General features: G+C 41.7%; 1 protein-coding gene across 1 annotated transcript in view; it reads right to left on the reverse strand.

Annotated features, from left to right (window-relative positions):
* The window catches only part of Ahr (aryl hydrocarbon receptor), a 34,405-nt gene extending 9,879 nt beyond the window's left edge, over positions 1-24,526 (reverse strand). The window contains exons 1-6 of the mRNA XM_021178767.1: positions 24,049-24,526; positions 16,085-16,272; positions 6,700-6,803; positions 4,523-4,612; positions 2,710-2,833; positions 1,607-1,737 (exon numbers count right to left, since the gene is read on the reverse strand). Of these exons, the coding sequence (XP_021034426.1) occupies positions 1,607-1,737; positions 2,710-2,833; positions 4,523-4,612; positions 6,700-6,803; positions 16,085-16,272; positions 24,049-24,110 (699 nt within the window). The 5' untranslated portion in view covers positions 24,111-24,526. The remainder of the gene's footprint in view (positions 1-1,606; positions 1,738-2,709; positions 2,834-4,522; positions 4,613-6,699; positions 6,804-16,084; positions 16,273-24,048) is intronic.
* Positions 24,527-27,520: the final 2,994 nt, after the last annotated feature.

The following is a 27,520-nucleotide window of genomic DNA, read 5'->3' on the forward strand; positions in this document are numbered from 1 at the left end:
TTTCAAAGGTTCCATCAGGTACCTGGGGTAGGAGTGGTTATAAAAGAAAATTCCCAAGGCTCAGAACCACTAACTTAATTTCACTCCTCTCTATACAGAAAGTCTATTACAAATTTAAAGATAGAGTGGGGAAGTGGGCACTGCCAAGTGTCCTACCCTGCCCCCAAGTCATGACAGGAGTGGGCTATCATTTCTGTGCCTAGGACCACATGACATTCCCACCTTCCACAACCCTTTGCACACTAAGCACTCAATACATAGCTTAAGAAAAAAGAGTGGTGTTAAAGTCAAAATACATATTAATTTTCAAACATGTAGGATCTATATGCCATAGCTCACCGTAGTCTTTCCTACTGAGAAAAAAAAATACAATTTTACTAAAACAGTAAAATGAAACTTATGAGGCCATTTAAAGAATGCAGAGATCAAAGAATGAGTTTAGAAGACAGAGACCAAAGAGAGTTTAGACATGGGTGTCGTAAACTCAGCTGATCTACAAGTCTAAGAGACTATGTGACACACATCTGATATAGCACAAGACAGAAGAAGCCCAGCACACCCAGAAATCCCACCTAATCCCATTAACCAGTCTCAGGCGGTGGTACTGGGAATGCCATCTCAGATTACAACTCTAAATCCATATTAGCAAAAACAATTGTCAGAAATAATATACTAACAAAATGCACTGATTCGTGAGGCTTAATGTAAGAACTAACTCCTCTCTGCCTGTGGCTGCAGTATCACAGTCACTCTCAGTATCTTGCTAGGGGCTTCCTGGTTACTTCTTACAGGAAGCCTCCTATCAGATGCTAACTCTGGAGCCATAAATATAAGCATTTTATTTGGCATTTATTCCAGGCACACATACATCAATGCTTTTCCCATGTGGAAAGCATACAACCCCAAATGATAGGCATCCTATTGAAAAGTGGCTAGCTAATTCTAAGTCTTAAAAATTCTTTCAAAACATCCAGTATACAGTATACATTCCATGTTATAGCCATTGCTACAAAGTCATCTGAAATGATAGGGTTCTCTGAGCTGCCAGAGACCTCAAAACCAAAATAAGAGAGAGAGAGACAGAGACAGAGAGGTATATGTGTGTTATATGTGAATTTATATGGTATATGTAGCGTGTGTATGAGTTTATGGGGTTTGTGTGTATGAATATGAGTTTATGTGGTATATGTGGTGTGTGCTTATGTGTATGTATGAGTTTATGTGGTATGTGTGTGATTCAATGTGGTGTATATGGGTGTGTGTGTTTATATGGTAAACGTCATGTGTATGTGTGTGAGCACCTGTGTGTGTATGTGAGTATGTGCACACGCACATGTGTGTTTATGTGTGTGTGTGTGTGCATAAGCACCCAGGCTTCTCCAGACTCCTCCTCTCATTCTGCCCTCACTGTACCATAGGTGCATATCACCATACCAGGCTTTTACAGGGGTTCCCGGGGTCAAAATCAGATGATCCCCATTCTTCAAGGAAAACACTGAACCACTTGAGTTAATTTACTGGTCCCAAAATATTAACTTTTAAGGGCTGTTTCTTTTATTATATTAAGTCATCCAAAACCATGATATTTTAAGATTATGCACCTTACCAGAAAACCAGATGAATTATCCAGCAGGCATCTCAGCCGGCATCTGAAGCACCTCTCCATGAAAGAAGCGTTTTCTGGAGGAAGCTGGTCTGGGGTATAATAGACTGCTGTCTGTGGAGGGCCATGGGCTTCTGTAGGAGGGAAAAGCACAGTCTACCTTACATCTGCTATGAAATCAAGGGTGATAGTGGTGACAGACTTTAAACTAGAGTCTGTATTTTGAATTAAAAATACCATTTCAAAAATAATTGAAAAGCCCCAAACACATAAACACTTCTATGCTGTTGAACTTGCCTTCTTCTATATTGGTAATTCTGAGCTATTGCTGTTAACAATGTCTCTATCTATAACAATTGGCTTTGTTTTCTCACCAGCTTCACAGATATCTTAAAACAATGCACACATCAGGAAGACTGTCTTGATTCTTGCATGTGCTAGTGTATATTCTTATGGGGATATTTTAATAAGAATGATTTATACTCTTCAGTTGCAAGCCTGTATATTCCTCCCATCTTTCCCAATGGTACCAGTGTTGGTTTAAAAACAAAGAAACAAACAAAAAAGAAACAAAAGAAAACAAAACAGTACTGCTTTGGGCTTGGGTCATAGCTCAATAGGTAAAGTGCCATGCAAGCATGACATTGAGTTTGATCCCTAGAACCCTTGTCAAGAAAAGCCAAGCATGGAGATGCAAGCTCGGAATCCCAGCACTGAGGAGGGACAGTGGAATCCCTGGGCTCCCAGCAGCCTACCCTTCTTGGTGATCTCCTGGCCAGGGAAAACTCTTGTTTCAAAAAATAAGGCGGAAGGTTTGCAAAAAATGACATCTGAGGTTGTGACCTCTGGCCTCCACACATGTACCCACAGGTGGGCACAAACACATAGTCACATTACTAACAATACAACCTTCTTTATGACATCCTCTATGGCTTGCATCTGCTACAGCTGCCTTGGCTCAACATCCTCTTGTGGTCTGGCTCTGATCTTCAGCTGCAGACTCACACCCGCCTGACTTGTTCCCTATCTTCATCATGGAGCTCTATGCCTTTCTTTCATAGAATATTCAGCAAGCATGAGCATCCTCTTCTGGTAAATTTCCTTACCATCCACTCCTTGTGCAGAGTCTGTGCACTGTGAGGGGTTTAGAGCCCAGTGAAGCTGGCGCTGGAACTCTGCTCGGTCTTCTGTATGGATGAGCTCATATACACTCTGATGGATGACGTCAGACTAAAGGAAAGGGGCATGAGGAAAAACTTATAGTGATTTGAAGAGTGATAAGGTTTCGTAAAGCAGTTTCAAAAGGTGTCTAGATCAGTGGGCACCTGTCAGCAATGATGAACTGAATGCAAATGATGGTTGCAAAGACCCCCTAACCATTCACATCGGCCATCGCCTCCTGACACGACGGCTCTGGCTCACAAGGCAGCTTCCTGTTCCTCAAATGTACCATATTAAGATCTACTCAGAGTCCTTGCTTATTTCACACCAGCTGATAACATTCTAGAACAGTGGTTCTCAACATGTGGCTTGCAGCCCCTTTGGGAGGGGGTCACATATCAGATATTTATATAACAATTCATTACAGTAGCAAAATTAGTTATGAAGGAGCAACAAGAAAGTTTATGACTGGGTCACCACAACATGAAGAACTGTATTAAAGGATCATAGCATTAGAAAGGTAGGGAACCACTGTTCTAGACCCTATCTCATCCATGAATCCCTTTACAGACGATACAATGCTTTAGGCAAAGAATACTAAGATTTAGCTTCGGTGACACTGGCCACATCCCATTGCTTTAGTGGCCTTCTGTTATGTTAGTCTCTCTAGAAACTTACTGTACTATTAAATCACCTTGGTGCATCAGTTACATAGTTGCCAGGGTGATCTGTAATATAGCTAAAGCATCTATTTTCTCTCTAATGAGAGGTACCAGTGAATATTTTCTGTATATATAATGAAAACTACAAATGACGTAAATGGTCTGTGGTATGCAGACCAGGAGCCTTGTGAGTTTGGCAAAATGCTAACTCACAGGCTGCAGTAGGACCCACTGCCATGGAGTATCTGGGAATGGAGTCCAGACATTGTATCAAGTGTTTCAGGTGATGCCTCTGATGTTAAAAGTGAGAGTCAGATACAGAAGAACAGCAAGCATCCAGGTGTACTTCTGGTGTGTTCCCAGATGGTATCAGACGTTCCTGTCCCTAAATGTGACTGTGGTTTCACAGTTCTCCCAATGCTCTGTCTTAGTGACGCTTCCAGGGCTGACCATCATCCACACCACCTACTCAGGACTCCCCCTACAGCAAACACCCAGTCTTCCAGGGCTTTCTTGTCTATTGCTCATGGCACTTCTGTCCTCCCTAGGCTCCCTCATCAACCGTCTATGCCCTCTGAATGCTTTAAGCTCAGTGTCGGAACACTTCTTTCAAGGTAATACTCATAGTGTAAAGGCACCAGAACTAAAAGTATTAACCATGGTATTTTATATGTGCCATGGCTGCACAGCCTCTCCTTAGTTTCATAACTGTTTTACGTCCTTTGTAATCGATGCTATCTCATGGCAAATGTTCTGTCTGCTTCAAAACCTGACCAGCCTCGGAGCTTCTCTCCCTGGCCCTGTTCTGTCAGACTAATGATGGAACCCAGCATAGCAGATACTACAGGTAGCACAGAGCTATATCTGCAGGTCCCTAAAAGTTCCTTATGAGATTACTGATAAATTCAAAAGAAAAACAACAACCGTGAAGCCAAATAGCAAGATGCATGTTATCAAATCAGAAAAAAAAAAAAAATCAAGAACCTAAAATTCTTACAGCACCCATTTGACCTTACACTATAAAAACAGATAAAGTAGTAAAGAGTTCATTTTCTAAAAATCTTCATTTGAAATGATGGAAGAGGAATGTATGTACCTGCTGAAAGCCCAGGTAATCTTGGATAGTGGAGGAAGCATAGAAGACCAAGGCATCTGCTGTGACAACCAGCACAAAGCCATTCAGCGCCTGCAGACAGGAAGGTGGCATTAGACGTGGAAAACTGTCACTCAGAAATCCTGACAGTTAGGTAACAGGCTGTTTCTCTTTATCTCTCAACACCTGCTCTTCAAAATGACTACAATTCTTACACACCCCAAACACAGCACATTACATATGGACTACGGTGAATCTCCTCATGCCTCCGACTTGGCTGAGAAAAAACAGCTAAATCAGGTACATGAAGAGAATATCAGGCTTTCCATTTTCCTTATATCCCAGATTTCTTTGAAATACACTGCATCTAATTTTTTTGATATAAAATACACTGCCCAGAAAACATTCACGATGGTTACATGCCTTTCTTTAGGGAGCACAGAAGGAAAAACCCACTTCTTGTTGGACCTTTAATTGGAGAAAGCCAGTCAGAAGACAACTGTTTCCACCCCACAATACCTCCAGCACTGACTGAATTATAAAGATATTAAAACTTTTACTGGTAAGTACAATGCACATAAAATATAACATTCACATGGAAATGCATTGTCTTACAACTTCTCCTTATTTCTATTCGTTTGAGCCACACTCTAACCCTTCTCCCTCAAGCCTGTATTATCAGTATGATTATTGTGTGTTCATTCCTTCCTTTACTTCACGAGTTCTTCTTTTTCTATTTTGTTTATGTTTTTTCCAAAGTCAGTGTGAATAAAAGGTTTATCTTCCTCTTGGATAACAAAAGTATATGTGCTCATGTCAACTGTCCATTGCCTGAAACTTTAAATCAAAAAGCTCTTACAAGTCCCCACTCAAATTGTCCAAAGTCTCCCCTGAGACACAAGGCAATCTCTTTACTATAAACCCCCTATAAAATCAAAAGGCAAGATACACACTTCCAACATATAACAGCACAGAATATACATGATCATTTCAAAAGGGAGGAATGGAGCACAGGGAAGAAATACTGGACCCTAGCAAGCCTGGAAGCCAGCAGGGCAAACGCCAGATCCTCTAGCTGTGTGCAGATTGCCAGTGAAGTGTGGTACCTGAATGGGAACTGTACCCTTAGTCTTGGGCATTTGAACACTTGGTCTCAATTTGGTGGAGCTGTTTGGGGTGCGGCCTTGCTGGAGGAAGTCAGTCACTAGGGGATTATATAGTCACTCTGAGATTATAGAGTCTCACCCTATTTCCAGTTCATTCTCTCGCCACCCCCTTCTATGTGTGTGTGTGTGTGCAGGCATTTTGTGCTCCTGTGTGAAGCTGTGAGCTCTCAGCTTGCTGCTTCTGTTGCTGTGTCTGCTGCTTGCTGCCATTCTTCCCTACCATGTTGGACTCTAACTCCCTGGTACTGTAAACCCAAGTGCACGCTCCCTTCTGCAAGCCCCGCTTAGTCATGGTGTCTTTGACAGCAATAGGAAGGACCTGATACAGCTCCACTCCAGCAACAAAGTTAGCAAACTGACACCAAGCGGTTGCACTCACTTCACCGGCCAGAGCTGCAGGCAATCAGGGAACTGCTCTGCCACCATCATGCCCACTCACTCCTGTTTTAGTTGGATAAAATCATTATCTGCTGATGCTATGAGAGCCAAACATAGTATGTACTCTAAGAAGACACAGTTCAAAATTTTAAGAACCTATCCGCCATCAAACCTATTAGAAACTCCCTCATTTTAAAGCACAAAATGAAGGCCTATGGTTGCTGGGGGAAAAAAAACTATAACATATAAGTCACGCATTATTATTCATTTGAGCAAATGAAATACAAGTTATAATATTACACATTAAAAATAAAATTCAAGTAAAAACAGTCTTTGTACATTGAGTACATGCTTTAACTCTCTACATGAGCAACATTTTTTGAACGTGCACACAGATTCATCAAGAGAAACAACAGGGAGGATGACTAGACCTGATTAATCCAGTTCCCATTATCCCAGGATGATTAGACCAGATTAATCCACTTCTCATAATCCCATCTGCCAGGAACTAGAGAAGACCAGGGCTGCAGCTGACATGAACGTGGCACAGAGAGACTTCAGTGACTTAGAGAAATTAGCATAGCTGCATCTCCTGCTTCGGTGTGCTCCTGTCCTCCCTGAGGGCACTAGAGTTACCTGTAACAAGAACTCTCCTTCTTGCAAATCCTGCCAGTCTCTGATTTGTGCTCTACACTGGTCCTGGCCTCCATTTCTGTCAGCAGGGGTGGATTTTAATGCAACTATAGGGGGAAGGAAAAGGGAGAAGTGATTACAAAAAAGGCACATATTCAAACAAGCACTATTCAAAGACTATAACAGAAACCATCAAATAGATGATTTGAAACACTAAGCATGTCACAACCGAACACAGTGGTTATGGCTACCACTTAGCTCAGCATTTTATCATGCACTAACAAATCTCATTTGAAAGCACATGGCTAACATAGCTGACCTGGTTAGGTACAAATCTTAGTTCTGCCATTTGCTAGACATATCAACTCCTTGAGCCTGTTTACTAATAATGCGAAAGGGCGATCAAAACAAGCACACAAAATGAGACGGTCCTGCAAAGCTGTTGTGAAGAGTAAGGAAAATGCCCGTGCAGTTCCAGACACAGCAGACCAGCAGTTCAATAAACAGTTGCTCTAATTAGAGTGTTTACCAGAGTTTAAGGATTGCCTTATTAGAAAGAATAATCTGCTAAATGCTTCGCATTCTTATCTTCACTGATCCCTTGCTACCCTGTGATATTTAAATAGTGACTCTACAGTCCTTGAGAACTATTTTATTCGATTTCTATGTTCCCCTGGTTCAGGCAAAGCTTTCTGAGCAAGTCAGGGGTCACGTGAGCCATTCTTGTGTTTGCATTTTCTGGCAAATCATCACCGTATGTGTCACACCAGAGCCTTGGGCCAAGCTCTCACCTACCTTTGCAGAAGCTGAAAGGTATTTCTCTGAGAAAAGAGGCCAGGATGTAGCCTCTGTGTGTAAAATTTTCAAAAGGCCAGAGAACAGACTTCCTCAGGCCAAAAACTAGTGTGGGGTAAACTGGTCACCTATTAATCAGCACTAAAAGGAAATACTTAAATGCTTCTCACTGAAATGCAGAACAGAGAATGGCCTTTTCTTCCTTTCTGTCCATTATTAGTTATTGTTGTTGCTTGCTTTGATAGGAAAGCTTGCTGTAAGGTGCTGGCTGCTTATAATGCCAAAGGAAAATAAGGACTGACTCTGCTACTTCACCAAGCAATGTAGTTTTGAGTTTTACCAAGTAAGATCTGCTGTTGAAAAGATGAGAACGAAGCCAAACTCAAACCTGTACATTCTATAAAAGGAGCAGTACTGGTCTAAAACTGGACCCATATGGTGTCAGGGAAAAAAAAAAAAAGACCTCAATTATCATCCGAGAGCTCTTCACATTAATTTTTGGATGATAGAATTCATGTCAGTACCAATAAAAGAAAACAAGAGCTCAGCATCTAGATAGATACATGGTTTACGTTTGTACTGTTAATGAGAAATCAACCTGTTGGCTACTGGGCTTGTACTGAGATTAGTAACCAATGCAATTGGACTTAGTCTTTCAGGAGGATTTACAAGCTCTAGAAATAAAGTACTAGAAGAGAATGTCAAAAAGGAACCAAGACTCAGAGCAGGTTTAAAAAGCATTTGGGAAAGTGTGGAGATGGTGAACATAAGAGCAAGCTCCTCTTAAGGAATAACTCCGAGTTTTAGTCGTCGGAAGCCCAGCACTTGACATGCACGATAAATGGATTCCTGGGAATGGTCACTGGATGGGTTCCACTGCAAGCAGACCAGACAATATTTCTGTTGTTTAGTCCATAGGGAAGAACTAAGGTAAATACTGCACAAATATGAGTCCAGAAATAGTATGTGCTCTCCATTCCCAGGGTCCCCCTACAAAACATGTCTGTGCTGTCTTAGAAAGCTTACATTATGCTCACACTTTTCAAGCCTGACTGAATCATTTTAACCTTTCATAATGTTTTCCCTTGAGGTTTTAGTATAACTAATACACTCCCTTCGTATAATGCAAGTCTCTGTACTATACTCTTTCTTCTCACGTAGGTTGCTTAACTTGTTAAGAAATCTATGGAATAATTCTACTGCTTCCTACCTTTAGAATTTCTCTACTTGCTCGGTAATAACATATTGTCTTGGGGCTACAATCTAAGTCCCATTTAATTTCCAAAACAATCTTATGGCACTGGTATTGTTTGTTTGATATAATATGAAACTAAGTCATAGGAGATGAAGAAACTCCATCAGAGCTGCCAAAGTTTAAGAGGTAAAGCCTAGATATAAACCCAGGCAGCCTGGAGCTTGCTCCCAGTGTGCAGGGATGTGTTCCCAGTGTGCAGGGATGTGTTCCTAGTGTGCAGGGATGTGCTCCCAGTGCGCAGGGATGTGTTCCCAGTGTGCAGGGATGTGCTCCCACTGTGCAGAGATATGCTCCCAGTGTGCAGGGATGACCCACCTATCTAACCCACAATTCTTGCACTGAGCTAACCATTCTCACCTCTAGTTTTCTTGCCTCTACATAAGAGGAATGCTGTCACTTGAGATGAATTGTGGTGAGTATAAAATAAAATGCAGCTTACACACGAGCAGTAAAGGGCAGACATGATAAACTCGTCCTTGTCACATGCCCTGGAAGCACTACAAAAAACCTCATAAACTGCACTGGGTGCTAACCATTCCCTCATCTTTAAATGGAGAGCATTGATGCGCAATCAATAGAATTACTAAGATGACCAGATGGGGCCTAAAATAGTTCAAATATTAAGAGGCACTTCACACATCACATATATAATCCAATCTCTATGATAATTGAAACTTAACAGCCCTGGACCATGTGACAGTTTGCAGAAATGAAATGTAAGATCTGAAAATATATTGATTCTGCTACCTGAGAAGCATCTGTTTAGTTGTAATAGACATCTGTGCAGTAGGCTACATACCCTCTTCTAAAGGGACAGGAATCTAAAAGTCGCTGAAGATAAGGATAGTACAATGCCATGGTGTTAAGGATGTCTTTCTTCTTCTGAAGGCCACTGAAGCAATCCCATAGTGGAAAGAACTGGCTTTACTCCATGGGTAAACGTATAGCACTGTCAAGTAGCCATCCCCCAGCACCCATGGCTCCAGTCTGAACTCAACTGACAGTCACTCAATTTACATTTTCTAACGTGGACTTTCCTCTCTTGTATATTATTTTTAATTGTTGAAGAAATAAAATTCATGAGGACAAAATATGGGATTCTGGTAAAGTACATCTTGTTCTTTGTTCTTCTAAGTTTACTTGTAAGTTGAAATGTGGCATGATACATTTTGAGAAGAAATACTTTACTTATTCTTAATCACTGCTATTAATTTAATGTATTTTATAATATTTATAATTTCCTATCATTTACTATTATGACAAGAAAGTTAAATTCCTTGACAACACTGGTGTACACATAAGAATGACTTAGATAATTCGACAAAACACATAAACATATATATGTGTGTGTGTGTGTGTGTGTGTGTAATAGAATGGTTTAAGAAACATAGTTTTTATTAATTTAACAAAAATACCTCCAAATTACTTTATATGAACAAATAAATTTCTAAATTATATGTCCCTAAAGGAAGTTTTCTATATAGATTGAGATACAAGATACATTTTACTTTAACACACTGTAAGGTTTTCTTCTGCATATGACATGTATTCTTTTTAAAATTTATTATTGTGTGTAAGTGTGTTTTTCCTGCATGTATGTCTATGTACCACATGGATGCTAGTTCTCTCAGAAGAGGGCACTGGATCCCCAGGGACACTTGTGAGCCTCATATGGGTACTGGGAATCAAACCGGGTCTTCCAGAAAGCAGTAAGTGCCCCTAGCCACTGAGCCACTTCTGCTGCCCCGAAGTGGAGGCAAGGGGGTAATTGTGTTTGTGTTGTGATTATTGGAAGGTTATTGTTTTTAGCAGATCATTTTTAAAGTGCAAAGGTCTTAAAAGTTAGTTCTATTCCAAATTTCAAGTGAAAACTCACTTCCAAAGACCTTGTTATCACATTCCATATTATGCCTTTGGTCAGATGCAGTACTTCTATGCATTAACACAACAAGAGTAGAAATGTCTGCTTGTGCGCAGACTTTGGTGGGGCTGTTAACAGCCTGAGGCATGTTGTTACCTTGACCCAACAAGGGTGAAGAGTGAAGTTCAAGCATAACTTGAAATGCAGAATGTGACTAATACATTATACCAGTTACTATGAAACTTCCCCAGACATTAGAACCATCCGGAAGGCATGTTATCTCACAGATTGGGCCCTGTCAACTGCTGACTCCATGGCCCTAAGATGACACATTCCACGGTCACACCAACAATCCCAGGCAACACTACAAATCACACGCCTCTCTCTGAAGACCAATGGCAGAGGATCTAGACTTAGGAAATAATTTAGAAATCTCCTGGCTTGCTAGATTTTCCAAGTTTATTGTAGGCTTAGTACATACATTTACTAGTATGACATTAAGAGATAACTCTTAACAATTTTACCAAGACAAAAACTGCAACACACCATTAAAATGGACACACAGGGTGAGTGCGCAAACAACACACTGTGTCCATGGCTCACACCCTCCCCAAACAAGCAACAGCTCTCTTTCCGGAGAACATCTAGACTTGAGCAATGTGTCACTAAAAGTGGGCCTGGGGGTTTCAAAAGCCCACACCAGACCCAGACTTGCTCTTTCTCTGACCACAACCTATAGATCAGATATGGGCTCTCCATTACTGCCTTCTTCAGTCTTCTTCATCATAACTCACCCTCTGAAAGTAAGAAATCTCCCAATTAAATGCTTTCTTTTATACGTTGGCCTTGGAAATGGTCTTTCATCACATAGACAATAACCCTAACTAAGACAACGCCCAAATGTAGAGCAGTTTGAACAAACTATTTACATCTTGAAAATTTCAATAAGTAGTAAGAAAACCTCATTCAAAATATAGACATCAAAATTACACTTCTTAAGAATAAATTGTTAGCTGACTGTGATAGTAAATACCTCTAATCCCAGCACTCAAAAGGCAGAGGCAGATCTCTGAGTTCAAGTCTATTCTGGTGTACAAAGTAATTTCTAGGACAGCAAGACTACCAAGAGAAACCACGTCTTGAAAAAAACTAACTAAAATCATGTGGTTGATCTTTTTATCCCATGTGAGGTAGTATCTCCTGTTTGATCATTGTCCAACAGACATGATACAGGAGAAATGGCCTTTCTGTTAACATAAGCCAATTCTAAGACCTGGATACAGCCACCAAAATCCATGTATTCATAAATAAAGTCCTACTGATCATAGTCATTGAACTTCTTGAATACTTTCTGCATCAGACATAGTAGACTCAAATAGTTTCAAAGAGACGGCTTCAAACTTCACACTACCTAAAACACGACTAAGAGGTATTAAGTACTTAAAAGTTAAATTCAGGGAGGTCTCAATTAACTAGAAAAGTATAAATATTAATGTTGTACCTAACATTCAACTGCTGCTTTTCGGACAGTTCAACTGTAAGAAGATCGATTCATGCCGTATTATTTGAACTTGCAATAAATAGATGTATTTTCTTGGAAAAATATCTATTGTTATAGTAAAACTTGAGTTTCCTTTCTAGCAAGATTGTATGATTACTCGTTTATATTGTTCTTTCCGCAGGAATTTACACACCCCCTGTTTGCATCCTGTTATTCATTTGGAGCTTCCCTTTGCTTCACTACACTGTTTCCCTGATAGCAGGATGGTGAGGCTGCGTGTGGATAGGCCCCTCAGGACGGCTGGGAGCTCTATCATGTCCCCTGGGTTGCACACCACAGTTCTGTTCATAAAGGTACTATGCTCCTGACACTTTCTTCTAAGTCCTCCGACACACTGCAGGGGCCATGGATGGTCCGTAGAAGACATGTGGCCATTTGGGTTTTAGCTGACTTTTATCCCCCACACTTTCCATTAAACCCTAGGTCCATATATGGAACAGCTTGAGCTACTGTTCAAAGTGTATAAACACCCTTAAACTACACACACACACACACACACACACACACACACACACACACAAAACCTTCCTTAGCATGTTGTATGTTAGGATTTTTCCTTTCAAGAGCATAGAAAACAACCTTTAAAAATTCGCGCTGGGCACAATGGAAACCAAACTAAGACTCCGTCACATGTTTGTTAACATCTTTGCTCAAATACCGATTCCTTGGTTTTCTAGAGAAGTGACTGAATCAGCATAGACGAGGCCTGCCTAGAAGGCTCAACAAAGTTTCCAGCTAGGTCTTATGTACACGGAAGTGTAAAACCAGCAAAGTAGACTAAAAGTAAGCATGATACAATTGATGAGGAATAATATAAATAAGTAATAAATCTGAATAAAAATCTAACTAGTTAATGAAGGGCTAAGAAAATACTTTTCATGTGCCTGGCACTGCTAATGAGGCTGACTTGGGGGAAACAAGACACATCATGCATATCATGCATGTGTGTGAACCTACATATATGCATCTGTTTTAAAGATAGCAATTATGTAGTGCTTGTATGATAAAATGTATGGTTATTCTAAGCAGCTTCAGTGCCATCCTCCTGCTTCTAAACAGGGTACAATGTATGTGCTTTCTCAAACATCATAAACTTTATTTTTCATGCACACAAACAAATCAACATTCATCATAAAGGCACAAAAAATTGAAATGCTCGATGATTCAAGTCAATAAACTCTCCCAGAGTTGAGCCTGAAGCCCCCCGGCCCTGTACATGAAATTCTCTAAGGGCAGAGATAATGTCAGGGAAGAGTGAAGTGGATCTGGTGCAGCAGGGATCACAACCTATGAGCCAGGTTCAGGATATGAAGTTGGAACGAGCTCAAGGTTACAGTCCACAACAGTGGCTCACAGGGAAAGTTCCTATAGGGCCAGTATCTTTAACAAGCCCCCATTAGTGCTGAAGCTGCTTGTCCAGAGACTATGGACAGCGGCGGCGGCGGTGGTGGTGGTGGTACAGGCCTTCATCCCAGCACACAGCAAGTCCTAGGACTTTGCAGAGGTGGAGGGATAGAGATAGAGTTAGAAAAAATAAAAGGAATCCAGAAACCTGGGCTCAGCGATAGCTCTCCCAGTATGAGGCTCTAGCAGGACACCCAGGCACAGCAGTGGTGCTGCACAGTGACACAGAGTGAAGGGCTCAGTACAATGGAACTGAAAGGGAGGAATCTTTTTAAACAGACTATTAAGTGTCTTCTATGAAACTAAGCATGATCCCACGACTGTAGGACTCTACATTACTAGACCACATGGAATCACTGTGGTCAGACTCTGTACACTACAGACCATATGGAATCACCACTGTAGGAGTTGGTGTACACTATAGATCACAAGGAATCATTACTATAGAACTACGTAAATTACTGGCCACATGGAATCACTACTGTGGGAGTCACTGTATCCTACAGGCCATGTCACTGTACACTGTAGATCACATGGAATCACTATTGTCAGACTCTGTACGCTACAAACCACACGGAATCACTACTGTAGAACTCAGTGTCCACTCTAAACCACATAGAATGGCCACTATAGGGCTCAGTGTACACTACAGACTGAATGATATCACTGCTGTGAGATCTGATGTGCACTTCAGACCACATGAAATCGCTGTTCTAGGTGTCTGTGGGCACTGACAGAACGCTATTGTAAAAAAATTACACTTGTTAAGAAAATACACAACTGTGCAAGCAAAAGTTGCTCACATCAAAGACATTAAATCATATAAACACACATCTGAAGGGGAATGACTGACTTTGCAGTCCTCTGAGACACATTACAGATATGAGTAGGTGCTGCCTGCTGACCTGGATGGCCATTTTTAGTGTCATCTGAGCTTGCAGACGGGGAGACTTCTGCATCTCATCATGATGCCTAGTGACGTATAAGTGCACAACAGTTTGAGGTCTTGCTATTAATCCATTCACTACAATTCGTGAAAGAATATGATCCCTTAAATAGCATATGCCTTAATAAATCAATTTTTGATTTATGAACATAAAGAGAAAAACTAAGGCCTTGGGAAATGGCTTAGCAAGAAAGATTCCTTGCTGTTTCAGCATGGTGTCTAAAGTTCAAATCCCTAGAATGCAGGTAAAAGATAATTAAGGAATTACTGTGCATGATAAATTATGTTAGAAGATTAATTTCAAACAGGAACTCCATTTTGGAATTACTGTGGTGATGAAGTGCTGGATGATTGACAAGTAGCAGACAGCACTGAGCCATGCAGGCCCCACTGCCACCCTCACAGCTGAGTGCACGGTAAAGCACAGGGGGCTCCCTGGCACAGTTAAAGTCAAGTAGCTGGCCAGTGGCACTGTGGAGAATGAAACCCGACACTGTTGATTCCATAGTTACGTGTTCTTTCTGACCACATTTTGACTACATTTTCTTGAGCTAACGGACATTAATTTAAAGCCGTAGAACTCTATATAACTTTGAAAGGCTAAATGAATAAATATACAGAAAATACAGGAATAATAGATTACTATCTCCTGTGTGTGTATGTGGGGAGGAGAGAAAGTGTGTATATTAATTTGTATGTGTCAAAGAGAGATAGAAATGGGGAGAGGGAGAGAATGTCAAAGAAAGTGGGTGTTTGTGTGTGTGCATGTGTGACGGAGAGAGTGTGTGCGTGTGTCACAGAAAGAGTGTGTGTGCATCAGAGGGAGATGAAGTTATGTGTATGTATGTGTGAGAGAGAAAGAGACAAAGAGAGGCAAAGAAGGAGAGAGAAAAGTATATGTCAGAGAAAGCATATGTGTGTGTTTCTGTGTGTGAGTGAGAGAGAGAGAGAGAGAGAGAGAGAGAGAGAGAGAGAGAGAGGTAGAGACAGAGAGAGACAGAGAGAGAGACAGAGAGAAACAGAGACAGAGGCCACAGGAAGACTTTGTGTACCCTTCCCTATCACTCGTGCCTTATTCCCACTGAACCTGCAAATAAGCTCGCAGCCAGCAGGCCTAGAGTCCTGTCTCTGTTCCCCACAGTGCTAAGGTTAAAGTCATGCAAGGCAACACATTAAGTGGGTATTGGAGATTTGAACTCAGATCTGCATTGTTCACACACCAATTCCTCTCTCGTCCACTGAGCCAGCCCCAGCCCTAGCCCCAATCAGTCTTAAAGTACTTTATTATTTCTTTTTAAAAATGAAACCTGAGTATAATTTCTAAATACATGACTTTCAAAGAATGATACCATGTTCCATCCAAACAGCTCCACTGTCCATGGATGAAACAGGAAAGTTAGTAACAGTTACACATTTAGCTTTGTCAGTTCATTATTTTCTATGACAATAAATACAACATTTGCACTTATGGATAGTTTTTGTTTTTTTTTGTCACCAACATCTAAAGGACCACATTTAACTTTAGCACTCTGTGAGCTACTGTAAAAGTCAGTCACCCTGACGTACCATCAAAGAAGCTCTTGGCCCTCAGGTAGCTGACGCTGAGCCTAAGAACTGAGAGTTTGTCCAGCTTATTAATAACATCTTGCGGGAAGGGCAGCAGGCTGGCCAGGCGGTCTAACTCTGTGTTCAGCCGGTCTCTGTGTCGCTTAGAAGGATTTGACTTAATTCCTTCAGCGGGGATGGGCTTTACTCTGAAAAACAAAGAATAAGAAAAACCTTTAGAAAACAGAGCAAAAGGGTCTATCACATTAAAACACCCCCTCAGGGACCTCTCTAACCACGAAACATGAAGTAATTCTCAATAAACCCCTCTACTATACTGCTACCCAACTTTTCTTTTTCTCACCAGCACAAATATGAAATAACTATCAGATAATACCAAACACTGCCAAAAATACCAAGAAATCCATAGCATTCATGCAAAAATATACTAAAACCACTAAGCTGAAAAAAACAAAAAACCCAGAGGTATTTTCATACTGAAAGAGCCTTTAAGAAAAAAAACAAAAAAAACAAACCTATTTTAAAGCAAATTTTACCTAGAAAATCTACTAGTAAGCATGCATTTGACTTTAGAAAGTGTAATGCTGAGTGACTTACCTAGTTAATCATTTACGTATTGCAGGTAAGCACAGATTCTCAAATTTCCACTTCCTTAATTCCCCTTAAAGATTTGAGTTAGTCTTCTCACGCAGACTAAGTAAGATTAACTATGCTGTTATCACAGTTACTTTTATAACCTCAATACAGAACCACTGATAATCTCTTCTGGATTGGATTTCAGACCTGCTCTATGAGATGGCCTGTACTTGACACAAGATCGAGCCCAAGAACCTGTGGCTAGATAGGATTCCAGGGGAAAACCTATTGCTATTATGCTCTTAAATGGACACAGCAATAAAATGACTCCTAATGACTTATTGCTACACCCACTGATAAGTGCATTGTTCAACTCTCGCCACAGAAGCTCCTTTTGGTAGGAGATAGCCAAGAATGGACACACCCACAAGTGGCAAACGTGTAGCAAAAAGACAGAGAGGAAAGAGTGTGCTCAACCCTAGTTGGGATGTTTACAACACCTCCTTCCCCTCATGGCTCAGGGATCTATGTGAAAGAAGGGACAGACATATCCTGAGAGCCAAAGGCAGTGGATGACCTCAGACATAACAGGGCAGAGGACATATCAACCCACAGAGAGTGCGACAACATGCATAAGTCCTATGAAAGAGCAAGCCAGACAAAGGCCTAGCAGGGAGGAGAGGACAACATGAAATCCTACCTCTACCCCGAGATACTATTGTTACTTGATTGCTGCTGGGAGAAAGAAAATCAAGTTTTCTACAATGGAAAGACACACACCCAGGAGTCTTGGCCAAAAAAGCTAGGTGAAGCCAGGGCAACCCTGAAGAAAACTGGGAGGATTGTAGGAGCCAGAGGGGTCAAAGACACCATGAGAACACTGACCACAAAATCAATTAAGGACTCACAGGGGCTCTCAGAGGCTGAAACAACAACCACAGACCCTATATGGGTCTGAGCTAGGACCTCTGCATATACTTTATGGTTGTGTAGCTTGCTGTTCTCAGGGGACTCCTAACAGTGGGAGTAAGGGGTGTCTCTGACTCTTCTGTCTGCACTTGGGATCCTTTTCTTCCTACTGGGTGTCTTGTTCAGACTTGATATGAATGAGGGTTTGTGCCTAGACTTACTGCAATTTCTTATGCCATGTTGGGTTGAGATCCATGGGAGGCCTGATTTTTCTTTTTTTCTTGGAAGGGAAATTGAGGAATGGGTCTAGGGAGGAGTGGAGGTGGAGGAAAGTGTGGTTGGGATGTAAAGAACAGATACTAAAATTGAATACGCAGACACACACATACATACAGAGAGGGGGAAGGAAGAGGGGTGTTGGGAGGGTAGAGGTGGGGAGGACCTGGAGGGGGTTGGAGAAGGAATGAATATGATCAAAATACACTGTATCAAATTCTCAAAGAATTAAAACATTACTTTTTGGGTTTTTTTGGTTTTTTTTTTTTTTTTTTTTGCTTTTTTAAAAGGGGAAGCAAGTGAAGAAGACGCCTGACTCTGGCCTCCACGTGCATTTGCGTATACGTACAATCCATGCGTGCACTTACACACACACACACACACACACACACACACACACACACACACGGTAGGGGAATAATTTCAAGATGAAGAGAGCAGAGAATTCACCCAACTCTTAATTCCATGAAATCTTCATTTTGTTCCCCCAGCTCTGGTGCAAGGGCATTGATCTCTGAATGAGAATTTCAAATGCTACTCATCATAAACTACGCGCTTGATTTGAAATACTAAGGGTGATACATGGCATAAAGATGAATCTCACTGCCAAGCTAAGTTCAGCTTGACGTTCTAACTCCCTCGACGAGACAAAAAGCATCACAGAGCCGTCTGAGACATTTACCTGGAAGCCCCACAGAGTCAGACTCTCTTGCCAGCGTCCTGTTGCTGCTCTCTAGCTGTGATGGACTCTTTAATGTCCTGTTGGCTTTAGTCAAGGAGAGGTTTATGTGTAAACAGCAAGTGCTCACACAAGAAACACGTATTTTAAAAGCCAGGAAAATTAAACAGGTCTAGAAATAATGATTCTGCGGTGATCCAGAAAAGACTAGGATGAATGCTTCATTTCCTATTTTTAGTCCTACTCTTTGAGCTCACAGAAGAGATCCACTATACCACAATTACCAACATAAGACTGGGGAAATGTTAAATGATGATCAACTGGTAACTTAGTAAACCTCAAATACGTACTATGCAGGAAGCTCTGGTCCCTGCAAAAACAAATGCAACAGTTCTGATTCTCTTACCAGGACCAAACCTATTCTATAGTGAGGCAAGCAAGTATAATACATTGCTCAGTGATGTAGGTGATTTAGCAAGCGTTCCTAGAGACGCAGGTCTCTAAATCAGGTGTTAAACAGAAGCAAGACATTCTGGATTCATGATGACAGAATACAATACTTTCTGCAGCTACCCCTCCTTCAGAAATAAAGGGAAACACAACGGCAGAAATCCTGTCTCTCACACACCTAAGACACTGTACCCTCATGGAAAAGACAATTAAGATGGAAAAATGGTGTAAATTACCGATATATTTCAGTGGCAGGGAAATGCAATCACAGAATATTACTTAGCTCGGCAGCAAAGACTTTGACATAGTCAAAAACAATGAAAGGCTCAAAGCATATTTAACCTAAAGCTCTGAGGCCAGGAAGAGATGAAGCAAACTCGGGAGAGATGGAAAGTTGACTTCCTCACAGGACGCACCAAAGACAATGCCCAGCACACTGTGGGCAAGATGGCAGGTCCTGGGTGGCACTGACTTAAAATGTGTACACAGTTTATAGGAATTTAATTCTGAACAAGAGAAAGAACAAACTAAGAAGCTGAAAAGTATGAGACAACGTAAGTCAGTACAGGAAGCATAAAATCCTACTACTGCACACAAACCCAGTCACAACATACCAGCTCAACCACCCCCATCACTTGGTAATATTTTTAAGTAAAATACATGGATACAGACATGTCTCTTTGACAAACAATGTGAATGTAATTCACAAAAAAAAAAATTATAATCTAATTTGACACTATATCTGACTGTAACATTCGGCTCATCCTTAGAAGTATATAAACCCTTGTCACCCCAAATTCCACCTAAAGAGGTCTGTCCTATGGAAATGACACATTTATATAAGAGTTTGCAGATCTCCACACTATTCTCTGAAACACCAGGTAAATTGCGGAAATGCTAGAAGTGACAGAATGTGCCCTCTAAAGGAAAATACTGGAGTTGGTCAACAGAACAACATGCAGTTATTCAAAGTGCTTCACAGGGAGATGTGTGCAGGGAAATGGGGGCTGGAGGGACTCTAAGAAAAAAGACATGAATACAAAAGCAGGAGATGGGCAGGTACAGGCTGAGTCCTGAAATGGCAGTCAACTGTTTCAGCCTCAGTGTTATTAAAGAAGGTGCAGTGGACAAGTGGCAATGCCCAGGACAGGGGCCATCATGCACTCTGATTAACCTGTTCATCTAGACAGTCCTGCACTGTTGCTAAGAACATAAGGATTTAGAGCCAACAACTAGAGATGCAATAACCAAAGTCCAGTTTTCCACTTATTACCTGAATCAACTTTGAATGTGAGTGAACCTTAGGTCCCAGTGGCCTGAGCCAGAAATGATAACATTATTTCCACAGTACTATTACGGAAAGGAGATTAAACTATGTATGGGAAATTCTGTGTTCAATGATCCTATCAGTATAATATTGGGGAAAAAGAGCAAATTTTGCTATATGACACTGCGAAGCCAAAGAAATAGTTTTTAAAGAGTTTAGAAGTAGAATACAGTTAAAGACCTGCATAGTGCTCACTTCTAAGTAATGGTGTTAACTAAACACAGGAAGGAGACTGTACTGTTCACTGCTGGGGAAAATAAGATTCGGCAGTGTCTGTATGTCACCCCTGCAACACATAACCAGCAGTAGTTAAAGACTAGGCCTCCACTGGGTGTCCAGCAGCCTTCGGGTTTACTCGACCTTCTGCTTTCCTAGTTTAGTTGTAAGAACAGCAGTGGAGGAGACTGTCCTGCTAGTAAAAACAAACAAACAAAAAAAACAAACAAAAAAAGACAAACAAACAAACAAAAAACTTGACCAGGAAAGGGAGAGAGAAAGAACAGGAAATGGTGTGGGGAGAGAAGAAGGGAGGGACTAGGAGGAGTTCAAGGAGGAAAAAGAACACAGAGAAACCCTGTCTCGAAAAACCACCAAAAAAAAAAAAAAAAAAAAGAATACGGTCAAAATATATTGTATGAAAGAATTTTAATACAGAAAAACAACAGTGACAAAGGAGACCTGACTAATAGCAGGCAGAAATGAGGCCTCACCCTTTAGCTTCAATCTGTTGCTTCTTTCGTTCAGTTTGATGTGAGCCCCTGTGTTAGACACATCCATGGGTGAGCATGAGGCACATCCACAGCCTCAGCATAGATGCCCTCTCACTAATGCTATCTGAGAGAAAAGGAAAAATACTACGGTATCTGCAAAGTCCTTTAATGTCAGGTGCTGTCTAGCAAGGGGCCCCATACTATAAATATCTCTGCGGAAAATTTAGTCTTGTGTACTGTAACAAAATGATTAGTAAAGTTTTGTTATACAGATGGGGCTCACAATGTTTTAACAGAGTGAAGGGCTTCTATATTACTTCAGCATTCTTGAATACTAAAAAGGTAAAAGTTGATGCTGGTGTGTGCTTAGCAGCAGATCATGAGAGCCTGGCTACGGCTGGCTTGAATACCACCACAGCTGCAGGTCTTTATTGATTGAGCATCTGCTGTTTGCTAGCAATCCTAAACTACCAGTAGCAGAAAGACCTCTTCTGTCTTAATAAAGCTTCAAAATATATTTAAAGCTTTAATCACCAGAGTAGATCGTCCCATCCTCTGCTTTGCTCAGCCATCTTCATGAGACTGAATAACTAAACAACTGCACACAACTTTTTCCTCTCCAAAGAGAATAAGCAAGAGCAGGATTTAAGTGGAAACAGACACATCCCAGAAGATTCTATTCCCAGGTTGGTCTTTGACATTCTGCCTTTGAAGATGAGGATATGGGCTAGATGCAAGGCTGCTTAGGATCTCTTAATTTCCTAACTTTCATTGCACTGAAGAAGGAGGAAACAGCTATTCACAGTGTAGTGTATACAAACTGACTTCCTACTACAGATAACTGTCATGGTGAGACCGGCCACTAGAGGGGGCTTATTTTGCATCTAGATCCTCATTTGAAGACTGAAAGAGCTTCAGGTTAAAATCATGTCACCCACTTTACTCCAAATTTTCATGGAACTGTATATTTAAATATGACATTTTTCGACACTAGAATTACAATGTGTATGCTCCGTATAAAACCTTAAAGGGTACAAGTTAATTAAATTAGAAAGCACAGTCAACACTTCTTTGTGTTTTTCCTAAAATTGAGGTATTTGGGGCCCCATTGCACATAAGCTAAGTAGTTTAACTTAAAGACTCATACTAAAGCTTAGTGACCTAGTTGTTAAGGGTGAACTTTGATTATGTGATTATATAGTTCACTATTTTCTGTTCAGGGGGGAACAACATAAGTACTTTCACTAGAGGATCTAAGCGCCAGCACTAAAGTCTTCGACAAAGCAAGCTGGTGACCTTTAAGGCATTTGAAGGCTTAGAGTTGATTAAAGGTGTTCAGTACAGATCTGATAAACAGAAGTCAAGGACCAAATACAATAAAATATAAGTTCGTGGGGACAACAGTTTAGTTGTCCGAAATTATCAAATGCAAATAGGGAGTCGATATAATAAAAGGTGTATCTTAATCTAAAGGGAAGCGCTGTCCTGTTAAAAAGGAAGCTCTCTCTATTAACTAAGAACATTCACCGTTATAACGAAGGACATTTAAGACGGTGACCTTCGTATAGAAAGCAGTTTATGTCCTTAAATCACATAAGGAAAATCAGTTACTTAGAAACTCGAGCGGAGCCTCAGGTTTTATGCCCATGTACATAATACCTGAGATTTTTCATCTCATATGAGTTAGTATTACTATTAATGAAAACAGGGAACAAGCACTTGAAAGCCTCGGAAACTGTAACTGCCAGGAACAAAGTCAAATTGAGCAAACATGTTTTAACAAAAAGAAACCGTCCTACAAAATAGTAAAGCACCGAAAGCCAGGGTCCAAAGAACTGCCGGGGCGGAAAACTGCTGAGTCAACGATATTTGCGTCCTTTAAAGTGTACCATAAAACTTCCAAATTCTGATCAAACTATTTACACATGGACATCTCCTCTCAATATTAATTTGTAAGTCAAGATTTGAGGAACTAGGACAGTTGAAATTCTTAAGGGGAATTAAAATCCACAAATAGCCCAACTTCTAAGCTAGTAACTATTTGTAAACAGTGTATAAATCTTAAGTTGGTTTTTTTTTTCTTGGTTTTTGTTTTTGTTTTTGGTTCACTTGGTGATAGCTGTCATGTTTCAAGCAAAACACACACTACTGATTGCCTGAAAGTGTTCCTAAAATAATTAAAAAAAAAAAATAACAAATGGTGAGATGTGGAAACTCCAAGATAATTATGAATGAATGCATCAATACAGACAACTCCTAAATGGAACCCTGTCTCAATCATGAATCTCTTTTCTGAGGAAAAAAAAAATATCTCCCATCTCATACAAATAGCCCATGGAAACAAAGACCAAAGCCTGTAATCTCTGTCAGAATTGGCAAAAAAATAAATAAATAAATTTAAGCAAGGGGCAATGAACTACAGGTAGAGAGTAGAAATAACTTTTAAGTCAGTCTAGTTCTTTTTCCTCTTCTTAATGATTTAAAAATTTACAGACCCAAAAGCACTCCAAAAGGAGGAAGAAAACTGCACCAAAGAGTGGCTAAGAATGCCACCAAGCCGCCAGGGCACCTGTCTACTGCACACTCCAACCTGCTATCAATTCTGCGCCTACCCTGAGCCCTGCAGAACTGCCGCCTAGGAAGTAAATGAGAGCGCAAAACAGAAAGCTAGGCGCTAAGAACAGAAAGACATTCCTTCAAAGGCACAGGTCCCCTCCTTCAAGACAACACGTGTTTAGCTCTGCCCAACATCTCACCTCAGTGAGCTGTCTACTCGTGTCCCCTAAAGCTCGCGGCAGTGGAGATCTAGAGTGAAGGATTTCCAGGCAAGCTTAACTAAGTAAGCTAGAGCGGCACTAGGTAGGTCAGAGCTGTCAACGAATCAGCCAGGGAAGGTCGCCGAGCGGTAAAGGTGCAGGCGCCTGAAAGCAGGGATTTTTTTTTTTTTTTAACGCATTGGTTGAGACTCAGCTCCTGGATGGCAGCACGCGTGGGGACCTCCCGCACCCTCGGAGCGCGCCTGCCCGCCGTCACTCACGTTTTCTGCACCGGCTTGCGCCGCTTGCGGCTGGCATAGGTGATGTTGGCGCCGCTGCTCATGGTGCCCGCGCCCTGCCCGCTCCACCTGCGTCCCGGAGGCGGCGCCCTGCCCGCGCTGCGCCCAGGTGAGCCGCCGCCGAGGGCGGGACCGACCGCGACGCGCAGGTGCGGGCGACAGAGGGGACGCGGGGCTGCCCGAGCTGGCCGCGGAGGAGAAACCCGCACGCTAGCCGCGCCCGGTCCCGAGGGTCAGGAGGGGCCGCGGTGCTCAAGGGCTTCCCGGCTCCCGCGCTGTGCCGCGGCGCCGCTCACAGCCCTGCCTGGCAGCCACCCCGAGTCCGTCCACCAGTTCGTCCTCCGGGTCGCTCCGGGCTGAGCCTCTCCGGGACACGCGTGGGGCACCGAGCGTCGAAGGGACCGCACACACGCGCTGCCGCCCGCCGCGAGCCCGCTCCTCCGCAGCCGCGACCCCGCGCAGCTCCGCCCCGGGCTCCAGCCCCGCCCCACCTGCTCGGCCCCGCCCCTCACGGCTCCCAGGAGGGCCCCACCCTCTTCGCAGCACGTGATGACGCAGGACGTAGTGACTCCCAACACTTCTTGCAGTCAGAGGTTCTGGGGGTGGGGTGGTGTTCGCCCAGTACCTGTTTTCCAGCCTCAAAAGGGGTGTGAGGCCACATTATGCCTAGGCAAATTCCTTGTACTCAGACATCAAGATTTACCAGGCAAAGAGCTTAGCTCCACCTAGAGTTGAGTCATCTAATTTTTGACAAAGATTTTACATTGAGCTGGTAGATAAATAACTGCGACTGGAGAGCATTCTAGGGGGAAAGCTTCAGAAATGCCCTGCAAAGTTAGTTGTCTTGAAGGCTATGAGTTTTATAATCCTTTTCCCTCCCACATTTATTGTATGTCTACAGAAGACAATAAAACATCTTTTCCTCCATCAGACTGCAGGAAGATGAGAAGGAAAGAAGCACAGGAGTGCTGAGAGCGTGAGAAATTGGAGGGTAGGTACTGAGACTATGACCAGAGACCTGAGTTTCTGTTAGTAGTCCTGTAGAGATGGTGGGAGGAAAAAAAAAAAAAAAAAGGATATTCAGAAAATCTAGGAACAAATCATAAAGATTTAATGAAGAAATTGGGTCTCATTCTGCAGACAACAGGGAGCTTTTAAAGGCTTAATTTGGAAGATGATGTTCCGTCTTTCTTGGGAAAGTCACTGTGGGAAAAGGTAGAAATTGTGTTACTCAGGAACAAAACAGATGCAAGAGAGAATTGCTGGGAAATTGATGAAATCGACCAGCTGCAAGTCCAATGGCACAGCCATGGGGATGAGAAAAAGGAGAGAGCAGAGATGATAAAGGAAGAGGGAAGGTAGCTGTTAACCACTAAAGAATAGAGGCAGAGAAGTGAATTTTGGGAGTCAGGGAGGTGGTGCTGGACATGAAGAGATAGAGATGAAGTCTGATGTGGTTTATAGATTTGAGAAAGAGATCAGAAGAGAGGATACACAACATCAAGGAAAAGGATAGCCAGAAAACCAAGAACAACAAATGGTGCCAAGGCTGTGGAGGAAGAAGAACCCTCATCAGTGTGGGTGGTTGTGAACTGGTCCAGCCACTGTGGAACTCTGTATAGAGTTTCTCAACAAATTAAAACAGATCCACAAGATGACCTGCTATACTCCTGCACACATACCTGTTAGCCCTTCATTCAAAACAAGTGAGAAGTGGACCCAGACTAGATTCACATCAACCTATGGATGGATAAATAAAATGTAGTGCATCTACACAATGGCATTTTATGGGACCCTGAAGAAAACTGAAATCATGGCATTTGCAGGTAAATGAGTAGAACTGGAGGCTGCTATGTTAAGCATGGAAGACACTGAAGGCAAATACCACGTTTTCTCTTGTGTATGCTCTAGATTTTGATTTTTACACATGTTGAAACTAGGAAAGCGATCATGAGAGTGGAAAAAGGAGCTCTTGGGTTGGAGGTGAGAAGAGAAAGGGCAGGAGAATACACATGACACAAAAGGAGAAGAGGGGATCCTGTGGGAGCAAGCAGAGCAGCAGGAGTGGGATAAGGAATTGTTACCCAGCAGAATGGGAGCATGGTAATGCATACATTTCATTAAGCCCATCGCTTTGTGTGCTAATATTAGAAACAAATTTAAGAGTTAAAATTGATAGTTTTCTCAACTATGTTTCCAGCTGGGTAACAATGGCATGAACTACCAGAAAGAAATTATAAAGCTGGCCTCATGCTTCTTAGGTTTGAAATAGATTTAGGACATCTAAGGAAAGATGGTAAATGGGGCAACCTGTGAGGTAGAAGCTGGAGCCGTGATCGAGAAGCCGTTTGCTAGTGGACAAAAAGAGAGTATGGTGATGCCCTGTGGGTACTGCAAAAGAACTGCCAGGACTAAAACCTGAAGCTCAAGAACCCCACCCCTGACCCCCGAGAGCTGGGTCCACTGGTGGAGTGGAAGGTGAGAAATGGCCCCATTGTTTCAACAACAAGGAAGGCGGAGAAAAGAGAACAAAGATTCACTGACTAGTGTGAACTATATTGTGAGGCACCATTGTTAATTACTAATTAATAATAATGTAGTGTTGACTTAATAGGGGTGATGAGTGGGTTCTACTTCTTTACAAAAGAGGAAGAGGACATTGACTTTGTGAGAATAAAAAAAGAAGGACAAAGGTAATAAGTAACAATAGATAATTATAGAAAAGCAGAGAAAGTGCCCAAGCAGAAAAGAGATCAGGGCTGTGGTGGACTTGCTAACAGCAAGAGCAGTTCTGAGGGGCTTTGCTTTGTAAAGTCCTCCATAGCTTCCATCCGGCTTCATGGTTCCCCCTGTAATCCCGGCACATAGTGTGCTGAGTCAGGAAGTCTACAAGTTAGTTCAAAGCCAGTCTAAGCACCAATATTATTAGTCTAAGTATGATTTTTTTTCTTAAATGGGGGGACTTGCACAGAGTGTCTTTACTGAGTCAGACACTGACTTTAATAAGGTCTTCCAGGTGATCCAAAAGTTTGAGGTTGAGTGTCATGTAAGTTAGGGGAGAAAGGATAGATGAGTGACTATGAGTAGACTAGTAAAATTTACAGTGGTAATAAAATGAAAGAGCTTTTAGCCTTAGTTATAGAAGAATGTGTATGCCCTGTGATTGGTAGATTTCATTTTAATTTCATTTTAGAAATATATACATTAGAAGCGATCTTGGAAATGACAACAGGAAAGTGGGCATCAGTGTTTTGTTTCCAATGCATAAGTCCCTGAAAAATAACTCAGAACTGTGGGATGAACATGCAGGAAGTAATAATCCTGCTGAGAGTTGCCTTTTACTTAAGGCAATAAATAAGTAAAATAAATGAATGAATAATAAATAAAACAAATTTCTAAAGAAGACCATTTACACTGATCAGCAAATCCAGAAGTACAGGCCAAACATCTCTAC

Source organism: Mus caroli, chromosome 12 (genome assembly GCF_900094665.2).
Source record: "Mus caroli chromosome 12, CAROLI_EIJ_v1.1, whole genome shotgun sequence".
NCBI classification, from domain to species: domain Eukaryota; kingdom Metazoa; phylum Chordata; class Mammalia; order Rodentia; family Muridae; genus Mus; species Mus caroli.